This window comes from Mustela nigripes, chromosome 1, assembly GCF_022355385.1.
Source record: "Mustela nigripes isolate SB6536 chromosome 1, MUSNIG.SB6536, whole genome shotgun sequence".
NCBI lineage: Eukaryota > Metazoa > Chordata > Mammalia > Carnivora > Mustelidae > Mustela > Mustela nigripes.
Window position 1 is genome coordinate 129,294,816 of NC_081557.1, and position 18,214 is coordinate 129,313,029.

General features: G+C 32.9%; 1 protein-coding gene and 1 non-coding gene across 5 annotated transcripts in view; one reads left to right on the plus strand and one right to left on the minus strand.

Annotated features, from left to right (window-relative positions):
- LRBA (LPS responsive beige-like anchor protein) overlaps positions 1-18,214 on the minus strand; it is a 729,505-nt gene that overhangs the window by 402,532 nt on the left and 308,759 nt on the right. For all 4 annotated transcript variants that reach the window (XM_059373625.1, XM_059373604.1, XM_059373615.1 and 1 more), the window contains exon 36: positions 17,257-17,365. In XM_059373625.1, coding sequence (XP_059229608.1) covers positions 17,257-17,365 — 109 coding nt within the window. The remainder of the gene's footprint in view (positions 1-17,256; positions 17,366-18,214) is intronic.
- LOC132008942 (U4 spliceosomal RNA) lies at positions 3,155-3,298 on the plus strand. The gene has a single exon (XR_009401758.1). It is a non-coding gene; the product is annotated as a U4 spliceosomal RNA (small nuclear RNA).

Genomic DNA, 18,214 nt, shown 5'->3' on the forward strand with positions numbered 1-18,214 from the left:
AAAAGAAGTTCTAAAGTCAAAAAAAAAAAAAATAAAGTCAATGTGAGCAAGAAGAAGTGTGGCCTCACAAATATTAAAGCACACTATAAAGCCTCAACAATTTAAAAAGTTTGACATCAATACATGAAATCAGACAGAACGAGAGGGAAAAAATAAAATGTCAAGAAAGAGGCCTAAAAATATATAGGCATTTACTTTACAGTAACAGTGGCATCTCAAACTAGTGAAGAAAATTCAGACTATGTAGTAGATGATAAAGGGAGACCTATATTATCACATAAATAAAGTTATATTCATATCAGTTTATCCTAAGATAAATTACAAATAAAATATTTAAATGTAAAACAATAAAGCTGTAGAAATACTAACATAAACATAAAGAAATTCCTTTTTAATCTATGAGTGGTAGACCTTTTCAACTACCAATCAAAAAATTCAGAAGTCATAAAAGAAAATATTCATAAATCTAACAATAGAAACGTTGTTTGTTTTAAAAACCTCTATAGGACAACAACAACAAAAATCCATCATTCATAAGTCAGCAAATTGGTAAAAATATTTGAAACACAAGGAGCTGATTCTTTAATACATGTAGAACTTCTACAAATTAGTAAGAAAAAAAAAAATCCAACAGAATAGGTAAAGGATATGTTCTCAGAAAGACATATGGCTACAAACTAATCAACCTCATTCATAAAAAGCAGAAACATAAGCTAAAACATCAGGAAAAAATAAAAATAAAAACTATCAACTACTGTGGACAATCTACGAAAATGACAGAAGTCTAAAAGTCTGATTACACACTATTAGGAAACCGACATATGTTGCTGATAGACGTAAAAAAGATTCACCAAAATAATATTAAGTTTAAAAACCAAGATATAGAACATTATACATGTGTTTGTATTTGTATAAGAAAATAAGCATATATATTCCTATTTTTATACATGTATATGAAGAAACTCAGAAGATAGATAAGAAACTAGCAATGGTTTCCTAGAAGGATGAGGACATGGTTAGAGGACTTTTCACTATGCTCCTTCCTTCTCACCCTTTTTACATTTTAAAATACCTACAGAAACTACTAAATACAAAATTTTAAAAAATATATTTAATGCCTTGTCTTCTCTATGGAGGTTTTAGATAATAGTAACATTACGAGATTGCTAAAAGAGCACATAGTTAAAAGTACCAAGAGGTATTCTTGTAGAAGACCTATACTTTTGAAACAGGAATAAGAAATGGAGAAAAAAGTGAAACTGCAAGAACCATGAGAAGTAAAAAGCTGATCAGACAAGCGTGAGGTAAGAAAGTCAACCAAAAAAAACAAAAAAACAAACAAAAAAAAACTTTAAAATGTAAGTCTTGGTCATCAATGTCAAATGACACAGAGACCAAAAGGGATAAAAACTGAAAAGCAGCCACTGGACAGCATAATTAGATCACTAATAAAATGCAAGAGAACATTTTTAACTGATTTGTTCTAGGATTGGAGATGGAAAGGAGGGAAGCCATGCTGCAAGAAACTGAAAAGTGTCAGGGGGTGTGCAAGTAAAGACACCATTCAAGCAAAAGGTTGGCACAATGACAGAGGAAAGTGAAAATGGAAGCTTGAAAATTCTAACAGCACTTTGAAACAAGGTTGCCAAGACTCAGTCTATGATAATTAGACAGAAAAATATCAATATATCACCACTGAGATGCTATAACACGCTCCCAAAAAGGTCAATTGAGAGGGAGGGTGGGGGAAAGCTCCCAACATATTAAATAATAATCTCATACAAAACACTATACACTTTGTTAAAGAAAACCACAGAGAGTAGTCAATAATTATAAAGATCACCAATGACATTAAGTAAAAATAAGATGTTTCAATCAAAACTACTCTTTAACAGTGAGCTGCCTATTTCATACTTATTGAAGGTCTGGAACTGAAAAGTTCATGGTATTCTGGAAACAGGTATCAAGGCAGATCTCACAAGAAACAGAGGCACATCATCTAAGGATCTTTTTCACATTAAGAATCCTATTAGAAAGAAAACACTAAAAGGTAATTGAATTTCCCTCAGTTATCTTCATCTCTGTCAGCTCCTGCTACAATAACTTACTCTCCAGAGCAGAGATAACTCAATTCTGTCCAGCAAGCATATGTTATGAATCTCCAAAGCAAACTTGTCTAAATCATTCTGGTCTTCTATCAAGGTTGGCTGTGGATATGAACTCTGACAGAAAGCAAACAAATTTATTTTTATCTTTTCAATAATTCACTTCTTCATGCTTTGATGGAAGAAATAATGAGACAAATATATGGTCTGCAGTTATGTTACACAGTCAGCTGAAACGGTTTCCATGACTTAAACAAAAAGACTTAATTAATCATTCTTAAATACAAAGACAATACTATCAACATAAAGAACTGGAAGATTACCTGAAGTTTCAATTTGTTTATATAGTTATCTCTAACAGTGAGTTCAAATAAAAGAATACTACAAATTAGATACTATTAACAATGATATCACAAATACTATTTAAACCCTTCATCCTTAAATAGCATTTAGTAAAACATATTTTACTATAATACTAGGAAACTCATTTTCAAAAAGAGCATCAACAATATTACTTGAATAATGGTTCTTGCAAGGAAATGTATTCCTATCTATATTCTAAACCAGCATTTCATAACAGGAAGGAAAAACAAAACAAACAAAAAGGTACAGGATCAGAAATTAGAATAAGAAATTCTGTAAGTTTGAGTTTCTTAATTTAAATTAAAATCTACATAGCACCAAGATTATTTGAAACACAAACTAATCCAAATTCAAATAGCTGATGAACATAACTATTTTAACCCACATTATAAAATTAAATTATCTTTATATAAAAACATCATTTTGTGTAAATACTAGATTTTATATAAATATAAATTTATATATAATATATAAACATAAAAATAAAATATAAATAAATATATACTTAGATGAATATTAAATATATTTGTTTATATTTATATATCATACATAAATATATATTTATAGAAAATATCTTAAACACTATGTATATACAATATTAAGTTTGTATGTCTACATAAATATATCAGTACATTTATGAGTAAAATATTTATATGATAAAATTACATTAAAAACCCAAAATATATAGCTTTGTGCAGTGGCAATGTCATAGCCCATGAGGGTTACCGAGGCACAATTAATGCTAATTGAAAAAAAAACCCAAAATATAAAATCTTAATCTCCACAACACACTTTTTATTAAGGTTTCATTATATCTATTTTATAGAAAGAAAAGAAGACTCATAGAGGTTCAATGAATATTTCCCAAGACTTTCCAGTTAATCAACTGTGCAGCCTAGAATCTGAACATGTGTTTTTTTTTTTTTAAGATTTTATTTATTTATTTGACAGAGAGAAATCACAAGTAGATGGAGAGGCAGGCAGAGAGAGAGGGAAGCAGGCTTCCCGCTGAGCAGAGAGCCCGATGCGGGACTCGATCCCAGGACCCTGAGATCATGACCTGAGCCGAAGACAGCGGCTTAACCCACTGAGCCACCCAGGCGCCCCCTGAACATGTTTTCTAAGTCCATGTTCCCGCTATAGTAGTATTAACATAGTGTCAAATTTAGGTTACCCTTAAACACCAAAGAGAAACTCAAAGAATATAGACAACAATGCTCCTTGCAATTTTTTAATATGAAGTATGCTAACCTGTATTTTATAGTTCAAATTGCCTACTCCTTCATTTCTAGTACAATAAGCAAATTTTGGACTGAAGAACTCAAAACTAATTTAAAAGCCACCAATTATAGTAATTTGAGATATTATTATGTCCTATACTTTTGCTGATAACAGGTAGAACATATTTCTGCACTGGCCTTTTTCACTGCATTTAATCCTTTATGTTTCCATAAAAACCAGAATTCCACTTTTAAGCAGAAAAAAGAAAAAGAAAAAGAAACCAAATGTGTAGGTTATCAAGAGCATTTATTTATTAACTATTTACGGAGTACCTACTATGTGTAAGGCAATGTGCCAGGTACTATGTATATATACAGATCTGTACCTTCAGGAAGCACACAGAACAGTAAAAAACAAATAATCACACAAGTAAATATATAATTGCAAACAATTAGTATATACTGTGAGAAATTATTAACAAAAACATAATTTAGACTCACATTAGATGGTTGGTGTGAGTAGAGGATGACAGCAAAGAAGGCTTTTGTGTAAAAATGACATTTAAGGGTAAATCTGAAAGATGAGTAGAAGTCAAGATGAATAAGTGCACCTGGGTGGCTCAGTCATTTAAGCACCTGACTCTTGGTTTCGGCTCAAGTCATGATCTCAGGGTTGTGAGACAGCCCCATGCTAGGCTCTGTGACCAAAGCAGAGTCTGCTTTGAGATTCTACCTCTACCTTTCCCTCTACCCCTTTCCCCACTCATGCTCTCTCCCTCCTAAATAAACAAAATCTTTAAAGAAGAAGAAGAAGAAGAAGAAGAAGTAGTAGTAGTAGTAGTAGTAGTAGTAGTAGTGAGGATGAATGAAGGGTATTGTGACTACAGAATAAAGTAAAAACAGTACAGTACTGAAATGATGTGGGAATGATAGGTAAGAGAGATTATACAGTCTTCTGGAAAAGATGAAGGATAATAGGCTTTCTCGTAAGTGCAACAGGAAAGCACTGGATGGTTTTATGAATAATCAGCATAAACATTCTAATGTTTCAGAATGACTACTCTGGCTATTCTGTAGAAAATGAAGGAAACATTGGTGGCATAAAAAAAGACCAGATAAGAGATTACTATACCTCAGGTGTTCTGGACTACAGATGTGTGATACATCAGAAATAAAAGTACTGATTACAGATTTTTAGAGGTAAAATATATAGAACTTGATGATGGATATGAAATGTTGGGGTAAAAAAAATTAGGGGATTGGTGACTCATGTGACAAAGTAAGTACATGGAGCTGATATTTACTCAGATGGGCAAAAAAGGAGGAGACAGATGCCTGGGAAATATTTGAGTTTGGGAAATTCTCCAAGAAAAATGGGAATATTTCTAAGAAACTTCTAAGTGAAGGTAAAGAATAGATAATTCCATGTGGCTCTGACAATCAGAGGAGAAGTCACAGTTTGACATACAAGTAATGAAGCTGAAGATAATAAATCTGGACTAAGAAATGGGGGGAAACAATCCTCAAAAGCAGAGTTGAAACAGAAAGTTTGTTTTAAAATTTTGAAGATTTATGTTTAGAACATTTCCCATTCACAGAAAAAGCCATAGTCTAGGGGTGCCTGGGTGGCTCAGTGGTTAAATCCTCTGCCTTCGGCTCAGGTCATGATCCCAGGGTCCTGGCATTGAGCCTCCCATTGGGCTCTCTGCTCAGCAGGGAGTCTGCTTCCTCCTCTCTCTCTCTTTCTGCCTGTCTCTCTGCCTACTTGTGATCTCTGTCCATCAAATAAATAAATAAAAACCTTTAAAGAAAAAGCCATAGTCTAGCCTAGCTTTTGATAACAAGTCGTAAATACAAGTCAAAAGGTCTATCCAATTTCCCACTTCTTTTTCAAACAATTAGAGCTAACCTTTATATATTATTTACATTACTTTGACCCTAAATAAGGCAAAAAAGAACAAATATTATATTTTCTTTTTTTCAAATATTGTATTCTTTATGGTAATCTATCTTCATGTATCAATAATGTGAGAGGAAGATGTATATACATTAATTAAAAGAAAAAGATGCCCTTGTTTATTAGAGCTACATTTTTAAAACTCTCCTTAATGCAATGTCAGCTCAGTTGGCTAACATATGCTATTAATAAGGCTAAGTTTACACTTCTATCTCCAAGACTGAGAGCTAAATACTTCCCTAAAGGGGACTTCATGACCACAGACAGACCACTATTTTCAAAGAATTATCTCACAAATAACTTCTAGTCGTAAAATAAAAGCCATAAGGGAAAAATTGAATGAATGTTTCAGTACAGTTCCCAATGAGAAGGAAACGGCTTCATCTAAACATCTCACTAACTAGAGGTCAGTGGTAATATTTATTTATATCCACAAAAACGCCAGTTTGTGGTTAAATCATGGCTTTAATTTAGAGCACAACAAACGTACCAAAGTAGAAAGTAAAATCAAAGAAGTTAAATTTTTCAGTCACAATATAACTTCAAGAACTGCAATAGCATTCCCTGGTAGGTGAAAGCAAAATTTCAAGTTTACTAAGATTCACTATCTTCAAGAAAATATGGAAGAATTAGTAACTATAAAGGTACTTCATATACGTTCACATTTGTAAAAATTGCTTTTAAAGGGATTCTACATAACTAATACTAGTAAACTATACTACAGTGATAGTATTGGGGACATCAATGAGCCAAAGCAAAAATTATTTGTGCAATGTAACAAGTATAGGAACAGATGTGATAGTATCAATAGAAGGTCTTCAAAACGGCTTTGTATCACGAATCTCTTCTCGACTAAAACCAAAGTTTACCCATTCATGTCAAAAAAAGTATAGAAACGTACTCATTAACAAAGCCCATCATTCTACAATGATACTTTACCTAGTCTATTTTTTATCATTAAGAAAGAAAAATCTTTAATTCAACTTATTTTGTATGACTCAAGGAGAGGCAAACTGCTAGTGTTTAAAACAGCAGAAATGAGCAGCAAGATTGCAGAGGAGGAGGACACCTAAATATCATCAGGTCCCAAAAGTCCAGCTAGATAGTTATCAAATCATTCTAAACACCTACAAACTCAAAAGGAGAGAGAAGAGAAGAGCAGCAATTCTGGGAACAGAAAACCAACCACTTTCCAGAAGGTAGGACATAGGGAGAAGTGAATACAAACTGATGGTAATAGAGATCAATAAGTAAATTCAGTGAAGCTGTAGCATACAAAATTAATACCCAGAGATCGGTAGCACTTCTCTACACTAATAACAAAGTAACAGAAAGAGAAATTAAGAAAACAATCCCATTTACAAGTGCATCAAAAAGAATAAAACTCGTTGGAATAAAACTAACCAAGGAGGTAAAAGACCTGTGCTCCAAAAACTAAAAATCTGATAAAAGAAATTCAAGGTGACACCAATGGAAAAAGATATTCCATGCTCATGGATTGGAAGAACACACACTGCTAAAATGTCCGTACTACCCAACACAATCTAAGAATTCAATGCAATCCTTATCAAAATACTAAAAGCATTTTTCACAGAACTAGAACAAATAATACTAAGATTTGTATGGTACACAAAAGACCCCAAGAGCCAAAGCCACCTCAATAAAGAATAGCAAAGCTGGAGGTATCACAATCCCGGATTTCAAGATATGCTACAAAGCTGTAGTAATCAAAACAGCATGGTACTGGCACAAAGAGACACACATATCTATGGAGCAGAAGAGCAAGCCCAGAAATAAACTCGTGCGTATAGGATCAATTAATCTATGACAAAGGAGGCAAGAATATACAGTGGGGAAAAGACAATCTCTTCAATAAATGGTATTGGGAAAACTGGACAGCCTCATGCAAAAGAATGAAACTGGACTATTATCTTACATCATAAACAAAAATAAAATCAAAATGGATTAAAGACCTATAAGTAAAACCTGAAACCATAAAACTCCCAGAAGAGAACACACGTGATAATTTCTCTCACATTGGTCTTAGCAACGTTTTTCTAGGTATGTCTCCAAAGACAAGGGAAACAAAAGCAAAAATAAACTATTGGGATTACACCAAAGTAAGTTTTCACACAGATAAAGAAATCATCAATTAAAAAAAAAAAAAAGGCAACCTTCTGAAAAGGAGAAGATATTTGCAAATGTTATGTCCAATAAGGAGTTAATATCCAAACTATATAAAGAACTTACTCAACTCAATACAAAAAAAGAAAGAGAGAAAGAAAGAAATCTGAGTATAAAATGGGCAGAAAATCTGAATAGACATTTTTCCAAAGAAGACATACAGACAGCCAATAGACACATGAAACAATGCTCAACATCGCTAATCATAAGGAAAACACAAACCAAAATCACAATGATATATCCCCTTACACCTATCAGAATAGCTAAAATAAAAAAGACAAGACCAAAAGTAGTATTGACAAGAATATGAAGAAAAAGGAACCTGCAGGCACTGTTGATGTGAATACAAATTGATACAGCTACTGAGGAAAACAGTATGGAGGTTTTTAAAATATTAAAAATAGAAATAACATAATATCCAGTAATTCCACTAGTGGATATTTACTCAAAAAAAATAAAAATCATGAATTCAAAGGATATGTATACCCCTATGTTTATGGCAACATTATTTATAATAGTATAGGGAAGAAACGAAAGTATTTGTCAATAGATAATGTCAAATATTTTAAAATCTCCTTGGGAGTGTAATTTGGTGAATGGTAACTTTCAGTAGCTAAGTCATTATATGTGTATTTTAAAAAGATGACAGGTATGTGGGACTTCTTGAATACTTCTGCAACCTCTTATAAAGTCTGTAATTTTTAAAGTTAAAGTTAAAAGAAAACAAATGAGATAAACAGATGTTAAAACCACACAATGAATAATATTTCATTTTATTTTTCATTATTTTCTAAGGTTTCTATAATAAACACGTATCACTTTATCACTTTTATAATTAGAAAAATAAACATTACTTCAAATAAAGAAAATGACCATCAACCCAAAAAAATGCAAAGATAAAAAAATTAAAAAGATAAATTGGATAACTTACCATAATTAACCTTTAAATTGTTAGATTAAGTCTCTAATATTACATTTTTAAATATGTTTCATATTCTTTCAGAACTGTCATGCATATGTTGAATAGTATATTATTTCAACAACAAACACTTCAATGATGCCATGAAATCATCCAAAGATATGGGAACACAAGACTACCCTGTTACAAGACCTGGGCTCTGGCTCAAAATCATCAATTTCCTAGCCATGTGATCAAGACCAAATCACATTTTCTCAATCTAGCCTACATATTTCACAGATCTGTTGTGGTGCTGAAATGAGAAAATGTGTAATGAATCATCTAACAGATGATGTTAGAGAGGCCACAAAGCAAAGCAGTCATAACTTTGTTGTAGCTGACATGAATTCAAACCCTAGCTTTATTACATATTAGCTGTATGACCTAGAACAAACCACTTAACCTCTCTGTGCTTCAGGTTTCCTTATCTATAAAAGCTCGGTGATGATAATAACAATATTTACCTCAAAAGACTATTAAAAGGATTTATTTTATCCTTGGTATGGGCATAAATATGTGATACCACAGAACTATTTATTAATTTTTAAAATCTTCAAAGTATTTAACTGGCCAAAAAAAAAAATTCACTATTTTATTGAAAAATAGTTTGTTCACTAGTATGAAAATATATTTAAATCTTTCATCTAAAAAAACGTGTAGATTGCTATATTAAGAATTAACCAAGTTTTTTCATGGTCCTTTTCTCATAACAACATCTTTTTATTGTTTCGAATAAGCTGACTGGCCACTAGTTTGCAGTTTCATTGAAGCTAAGTGAGTAAGTTCTACTGTACAGTCCATTAAACTCAAAGGGATATCAGCCAAAAAGATATTAAGAAATTCTTATTAAAGTGGATTTTAACTTCCACGGCTGCCCAAAAATTAAATTGTTACATAAAATCTTGATTACAAGTTTTATAGCTATGCTATGTCATGAGTTTAAATAAACTAATTTGATAAACAAAACTTAATAAAAAATATGGTAAACTGTGTACACTCAATATATATACCATATTTACAAAACAGGGCCCAATGTTTTACACAACATAGTTTTTAATAAACATTCCATTTACAGCTGTAAGATTAAGAAAAAAATTAAGATGTACACCTAATCAATGATGTCATGACACATAAAGAACATCTACATAGGGGCGCCTGGGTGGCTCAGTGGGTTAAAGCCTCTGCCTTCGGCTCAGGTCATGATCCCGGGGTCCTGGGATCGAGCCCCACATCGGGCTCTCTGCTCCGCAGGGAGCCTGCTTCCTCCTCTCTCTCTGCCTGCCTCTCTGCCTACCTGTGATCTCTGTCTGTCAAATAAATAAATAAAATCTTTAAAAAAAAAAAAAGAACATCTACATAAATCAAAATCAGAAAATGTCAAAGATATCCCACTCCAATGATAATCAGGTAATGATCCAAAGAGATGTGTATTTCAGATCTACACTGTCACCAATTCCCTGATAATAAATCAAACAAGTCAGCTATTTTACAACTAAAAATGGTATATTAAATACATAACAACATCTCTTTTTTTTTTTTAAGATTTATTTATTTGTTTATTTGACAGAGAACACAAGCAGGCAGAGAAGCAGGCAGAGAGAGGAGGGGAAGCAGGTTCCCTGCTGAGCAGAGAGCCCGATGCAGGGCTCAATCCCAGGACCCCGGGATCATGACCTGAGCCGAAGGCAGAGGCTTTAACCCACTGAGCCACCCAGGTGCCCCCAACAACATCTCTTTTTTGCGGAAGGAAGTAATAAGCAGTAGATAAAGTTCAGATATATCATTAAAAGCTGCATAGCATGAATTCAAGGCTGAATATAGATAACCTTTAGAATATAAGCTGTCTAGGAAAAAATATGCATCATATGGAATATTTTAAGATTTTAGAGCAATATAGTTAGAAATATATTAAATATGAGTATGCCTCAATTAATTGGGGTTTTTGATATAAACAAAGGGAATTATTTTTCTATGAAAATAAAAGACAAGTATATAAAAAATACACGTTTGGTCTCTTAAAAGTGAATCTCATATGGAACAGTTGAACAAATATATTCTCTATTAAAAATTTAAGTAACAAAATTTGTTTAGAAATATTTGTTTTTATTTTGGTATTTTATTATCATGCTTTATAATATTACTATACTATATTGCAAATCTCATAGCAAGATGATAAAGATTTAAATGAAAAACTGTACCAGATAAAGCATGAAACTAAATAGCTCAGAATAAAGCTGCTGTGTTTGACAAAGATTAAATCCTATTTATTCATTCTATAGAAATCTAATAAAATGTGAGCCAAATACATAGATTTCAGAGATAAATTGTCTTGATCTGGATTCTAGTTGTAACTCCTTTTTATGCTGTTTTCTCATTTATAAAATGAGATATAACAGTTCTACCTCAGGGTTTTACTGTGAAGATTAAATTAGTTAAAATCTACAAAGCACCCATAAAGTTCCTCACACAACATAAGGACTCTTGCATAATGAGCTACTGTTGTTACCATTATCCCTCATCTGAACTGTGTGCATGCACATGTGCACACACACTGTTTTGGTCCAATGATCTCAATCTCTTGCATAACACAGTGTTTAAGTATTTTTCCTCTTTTCAATTCCATATTTTCTCCTTCCTCATTGTCTCTCATTCATACCTATAAGAACACATATAACACCACTAACATCACATCTAAAAATTGTTTTAAAAGAATGAATTAAAAGAAGGAACTACAATCTTAACCCAGAGTTATACCATAACTTCTCCAAAATCAATTAGAAAGGACACTAAGGAGTAAGTTCTAGGACAGAATGGTAGGCAGAAATGGCAATTAAAAATTTTTCTTCCTTCAATTCCTAAAAAATTTGCAAACAAAAAATATTTTTTAACAAAAAATTTAATAAAAATAACCAAGCAACAAAAAGAACATAACATAAAACACCAAACATTAAATAATTGGTTGTCATGAAGAAAATAAGCATATTAGAATTAGAGCTAAGGGTGCAGCAAAGTTTAGCTCTTAACCATGCCCCATGTGCCCAAAGCAATACTGTTATGTTGACAAAAATTCTGAGAATTTTTCCTAACACCTTCACATATGGAGAGAAACAAACTGAGCACATATCACTATTCCTTGCATCTTCTAATTGAAGATGCTAGAAAAATCTACAGTGCAAAAACTGATGAAGCAAGGAGGCAAAAATATAAGACTAATTTCCCAGGGCAGAAGTAGACTCGAGATTATTTTCTGAAATGATGGATTATGATTCAAAACCTAAGCACATTTTTCCCTGATGAGAACTATCCATAGCTTCTAATAAAATGGAACAAACCTGGAAGAAGATACTTAAAATCCTACAAAAGAAAGCAAACCTTAGGTGTGCTAAGAAAGCCTCTTCATCTATTTCAAAGATCTCTCTCCCTCTCTTCACAATAAGCTTTACAATATTGGGCAAATATCAAATTGCAAAGATCAAACTGTAGTTCAAAAAGGGAAAAAATTAGCTTTACCAACACTGGAGAGAAAGGAAGAAGTGATTAAGATAGTCTGTTTGTCTAAACCAACAGATTATCTGGACAAAACATTCTAAGAATGAACAAAATGAAAAGTAAGAGCATGTAGTGATGCAAAAATATATCACCAATCAATGAATACATTAAAAATGACCTAATAATAAAATTTGTATATAAAACTGAAAGATTCTATACAAATGACAATGAATCCTAAGAGAATATGGCAAAAAAAAGAAATACCCTATGACTACCTTCTTCTAATGAACAACCCAACAAAAATTTAACTTAAATACAAAAAATAATAATAATAGTTAAAATAAGTGAATAAAATAAAGAGAAAAGTTAAAGACCTAAATAAAGAACAAAACATAATCATTAGGAGAAAGGAAAAAAAAACCTCTCTCATTATCATGGTTGCCCACTTGTGTGGTAGAATAAAACAGAGAGGGTACCTGGGTGGCTCAGTGGTTTAAAGCTTCTGTCATGGGCTCAGGTCATGATCTCAGGGTCCTGGGATGGAGCCCCTCATAGGGCTCTCTGCTCAGCAGGGAGCCTGCTTCCCCCTCTCTCTCTGCCTGCCTCTCTGCCTACTTATGATCTCTGCCTGTCAAATAAATAAACAAAATCTTTAAAAAAAAATAAAAATAAAACAGAGAGAGGTATTAGCCAGTCTTTATACTGTTACAAGGATGAATTTTATTTTCTTATTGAGCATATCATAGCTGGATCTATAAAAAAGCTTTGAAATTGGAAGTTATTTTGTCTGAAGATGTGGACAATACTGAACATCTTTTGCTTATTCCTTTGTTCTTTTCTTTCTATTCTCAAGAGTATTTTCATTTTGGGGGCACCTGGGTGACTCAGATGGTTAAGTCTGCCTTCAGCTCCGGTCATGATCTCAGGGGCCTGGGATGGCGCCCAGCATCAGCCTCCCTGTTCAGCGGGGAGCCTGCTTCTCCCTCTCTCTCTGCCATTCCCTCTGGCTCTTTCTGTCAAATAAATAAATGAAATCTTAAAAAAAAAAAAAAAATCATTAGAGACTAATAAACTACAAACATCAGGCATTACAAACAAAATGAAACACTAAAAATTTAATTGCTGATGGCTAGAGATCAAAGAAGGTACAACAAGAAATAACTGATGGATAGATATGAAAGACAAAAAGATATATCTGACATGGAGTGTGTTGTTAACTAAAGAAGAAGAAAATAAAATTGAAAAAAATATTTCAAGGATGCCCTGGCTCGGTTGTTAAGCGCCTGCCTTCTGCTCAGGTCATGTTTGACCAACCTCCTATTCTTTGAGAAACTACTGGGTTGTTTTGTTTTGTTTTGTTCTTTGTCATAGAGACTTTTCCTTCTATTTTTCCTCAGTTTTATCTGTTAGAGTTTATAAACAATGTGCAATAAAGAGCCTTCTTTGTATATCCTTATATACTAGCATGTTTTATTTCCAAAAGATAGATTGAGTCTAAATGAGTATTTGTGTGCATCTATATAATTATCAAAATACGTATGGCCATAATGCCTTATTTTAACACTTAAAATGTACATTTCTACTATACATCTAAAAAAATATCACTCTCCATCTCCCCTATCTCCTTTAGCAGTACATCACCCTATTTACTTATCACTCTACTTTATCCCAATATGAGAACAGAGAAGTGAAAGATCATGATTTCTGAAATTGGCATTTCCTTTAATATTTGTGTTTTTGAGTATCATTTTATATGTTACTGGTTACTTACATTCTTCAGTGAAATTCCTATTCAAATCCTCTTGAGTATATGTTCTTGGGTTATTTTTTGCTCATTTCATAAAAATTATTAATATAGTGAACATATTAATCTAAGTCTTTCCACACTCCATTATATCTTTACATATTGTTGATATCTTTCCTCAGGTTAATGTTATCTATAGTAACAGCTGTTTACTTTCACAGTTTGTTGTGGGGCGCGTCGCCGGGCGGCCAGAGACCCCCACTAGGGGCTGAGCGGGATGGCGAGTGTCGCAAACCCGGAACACGCAGAGGAACGACACCAGGCTCGGGAGGTCTGTCGAAGCAGGATCTCACTTTATTGTGCGGGGGCACACCTTATATAGAGCAGCAGAAGGGAAGTGAGGACAGATGGGGAAGAGCCAATAAGATTATGCCAAGTAGCAGTTGCTGGGTAAGGCGTGTTGGGCGAGAGGAGGAAATGCCATAGGTTTCAGGAACCGAAACTGTGAAATTGGCGCCTTGTTGGCCGGAAGAGACGGCAAGCCAGCGCCATCTTTAATCTGGGCCGCACCCTGTGGAGGCACCTCTAGTTATGTGCCTTACAGTTTCTAAGTGCCTGTCTTGGTTAGAAATTTCCCTCATATGCCTTAGTTCCATTTTTATAGCTTTCCAAATATTTTCCTAAAATATAGTGTCATCGTTCATGTCTTTTTCCTTATTCTATAGGGAAGAATTTTTTTTTTGTATATGCTATCTTTTATAGCATTAATTAGTACTGAATATCTGGAAAGGCAAGTACATCTTCAATATTCTCTTTTCATAAATCTCACAGCTGTATAAAAGCATTTATTTTCCCATTTTATCTGGATATTTGGATATCTGAATATATAATTTGGAAGTATTTAATATCTGGACATTTTGAAATGGATATTTAAGTGTCAAATTACTCCACTGTTTTTCTAATGAATGGTATAGTAATGGATATTGCACTGAATTTATGTATGTGAGAAAAACTGACATTTTTGTGACATTAAAATCATCCCATTTTGACTATAAAGGACATTATGCAGAAAACATGAATAAGCCTGTAGATTAAATAATAACCACTTATACTGGTTATAACCAACATTAATTTTCTGATGTAATAATGTGTAGAATATACAGAACTGTGCAGAATTAAAACAGAGAACATGCATAGGAAATTTTCACTGAAGAAATTAAAAACAGAAGATCACTAGAACAAAAGAAGATCAAAAGAACAAAAAAGAGGGAGAAGAGTAAAGTAATATATGGACATTGGGGAGGGTAAGTGATATGAGTGCTATGAAATGTGTAAGCCTGACGATTCACAGACCTGTACCCCTGGGGCAAATAATATATTATATGTTAATAAAAATAATTAATAAAAAATAAAAGAACTTTAAAAACTAAAGTAATAAAACTTTAAGAATCACAGAATCTAGAAGAGGGGTGAACAAGAGTTCTTATAGCACTCTTATGACTTTTAAGTATCAATTTATTTCAAAATAAAAAAGAGTGATTCTGTCTGTTCCCTTCACACATACACACACACAGAGCAACATATAAAACCCAGCATAGAATGAATTTCCAGTAGCTTATATTTTGTTTTGTATTAAGCTTTTATAGTTTTGTTCCAAATAGTATCTGTGCATTCTTATAGAATTTGACCCAAAATAGGATTTTTCTTAACTACAGACTGTATTAATGATTTCCATTCTTAGTGACTATTGCTTGCTATTCATCAAACATATATTATTTTTTTGCATATTTATCTTTTTTGAATTGTGCTATGTTAGTCACATAAAATACATCATTGGTTTTTGATGCAGTGTTCCATGATTCATTGCTTATGTACAACATCTTATGTCCAATAATTTGACTGAAGTCCCTATTAATTCTGGTAGAAAAATTTTCAAGAATCTCTCAACTTTTCCTATAGCATTAGCTATCTGGAATTATTATTATTTCTTCTTTTCTACCATTTATATTAACTATATCTTACATTTACAAAACATCAGAAAATGTTATATAACGGTGATAGTGGGAATCATTTTTCTTTTCCTGATTTTAATAAAAATGGCTTTAATTATTGAAAATGATGTTTAATAAGTCTTTATCATATTCAAATTGTTATATACAGTAAGGCTGCCTGCTAAAATTTATCATATACTTCTTTCTATATTTATTGATATCTTCACATGATTTTTCTATTTTTAATTTGTTGATAATAATTTATTTTATGGGTAAATATCTTAACATTAAACCATCTTTGGATTCCATGAGTAAATTCTAAGTGGACACACTATAAAATTCTTCATCGTGTTGTTAAATTGTTGGTTCAAGTTTTAGTTAGAATTTTGCATCCATAGTCTTAAATGAAATTGGTCCTCTAGAGTTTCATGTTGTGACAGTTGTATAAAACCCTGGGAGTGTATCTTTTTTAAGGTACCAGAGAATATCAGCAACATTTGAATTATCTGTTTTTAACATTTTCTAAAGAACCCAGAAGGTCCTTGTTAATTTTTTCTTTTCTAATTCTTAGCAAATGTTCTTGTCAAATTTTCTACCTCACTTTAAGTGTGAATTTTGGTAATTTATATACCCATCGCACCATTAATTTCCTCTGTGATTTCACGTTCGTTACACATGTTCATGCACAACTGCCAAGAGAAGCAGTGGTGCCACGATGGGTCTGTCACTTGTTGCCCCTGTGAGGACTCAAAAAGAAAGCTGTATTCTCCCTCATTTCCTCAGCTACAAATAATAGCATGGTCTCAAACCTCAAAGGTTAAGAAACTTCATGCCTCTGAGTTTCAGCTTCTCCCTAGAACCTGGAAGATATTTTTTCTACTAAAGCAATTTTCATTTCTGCTTGGTTGTCACTTCTGGTTAACTCGCTCTGCCTTGCCCAGGGAGGGCAGAAGTTCTTCACTAACTCACATTAAAGGAAAACTACCAGAGCCAAACCCACTTACATGGTTAAGATCAGGTCAACCAAACACAGAAGCTGCCATGAGCAACTTGTAGATAAAAAGGAGTTGAGAAGAGAGGGCTACAGAAACGTGTACTATCTTCCCAGAATCTCCCATGACTCTCAAAAATTAGTATTTAATTTTTTGATGATATATGTTTGCTTAGACCATTTTACCCATGCGGTTTCCCACAATTACCATTAAAAATGGCAACTTCCTCACACCAACCATATGTTTAACCTACCTCAAATTCTGCATGTCTGTGAATATCCTCTGCTCGTTGCCTGCTCAGGATAAATTCAGCTTCATTTGCTACTCTTACTAGATGATCCTTCATTGTTTGGCTAAGCAACCTACAAAGAGATGGATACTGTCAAATAAATAAATGTATACACACACAACATATATGATTAATCAATGCTCAGAGTCAAAGTATCTTGTTATTTGGGGAAGGAAAGGATGTTTACTCTCCTATCACCATACCCAATGAAGTACCCTTATTTCACACTAAATAACTGAAGATTATAATAGCAAAAAGTTATCCTTCTGGCAATAGTAGATTAGTTTTCATCCAACAAGCTATCTGAAAAAACTAAAAGTGCTGGATTATACTTGTGTTTTAATCTTTTTTAAGGAACTAGACAGTTTACAAGGCAGCCGGGATTTAAGGAGCCAAGATCCTAGAGAAGAAAGCACACAGATGACGTTCAGCATGACTTTTTTATTGAAACATTTACTTTTCAGATGCAGAAATAGAAAAGCAAAACAGAGTTAGTCTTACAGAGCTAGCGAGACAAAAACTGAATGTGATAAGCTGTCAAGGTATATGGAACCTAGTAGATTATCCAGGCTTACAGAAGGAACCCAAGTATACCCTAGGAAACAGCAAAGACCAGTCCTCATAGACACTTAAAACAGACACTCAAATAACATTATAGTGATCGGTACTTAGATTATGAGGGAGCCAAAAAGCTAAACAAAAATTTCAAAATCTCACAAGGTAAAGAGAAAAGAAACAGATATACCAACACAGGAGAAAGGCAAACTCTTATATAAAGATTTTGAAAACTCTAGCCTTGAATCATCTCAGTCCTAAATTAACATAATCAACACCCGGACTAACTGGTTATCAGAAAACAAAAGGAAATCCCTAGACGAGGATATCATTACCTATAGACTTACATTTTACTCCTGTAATTTTA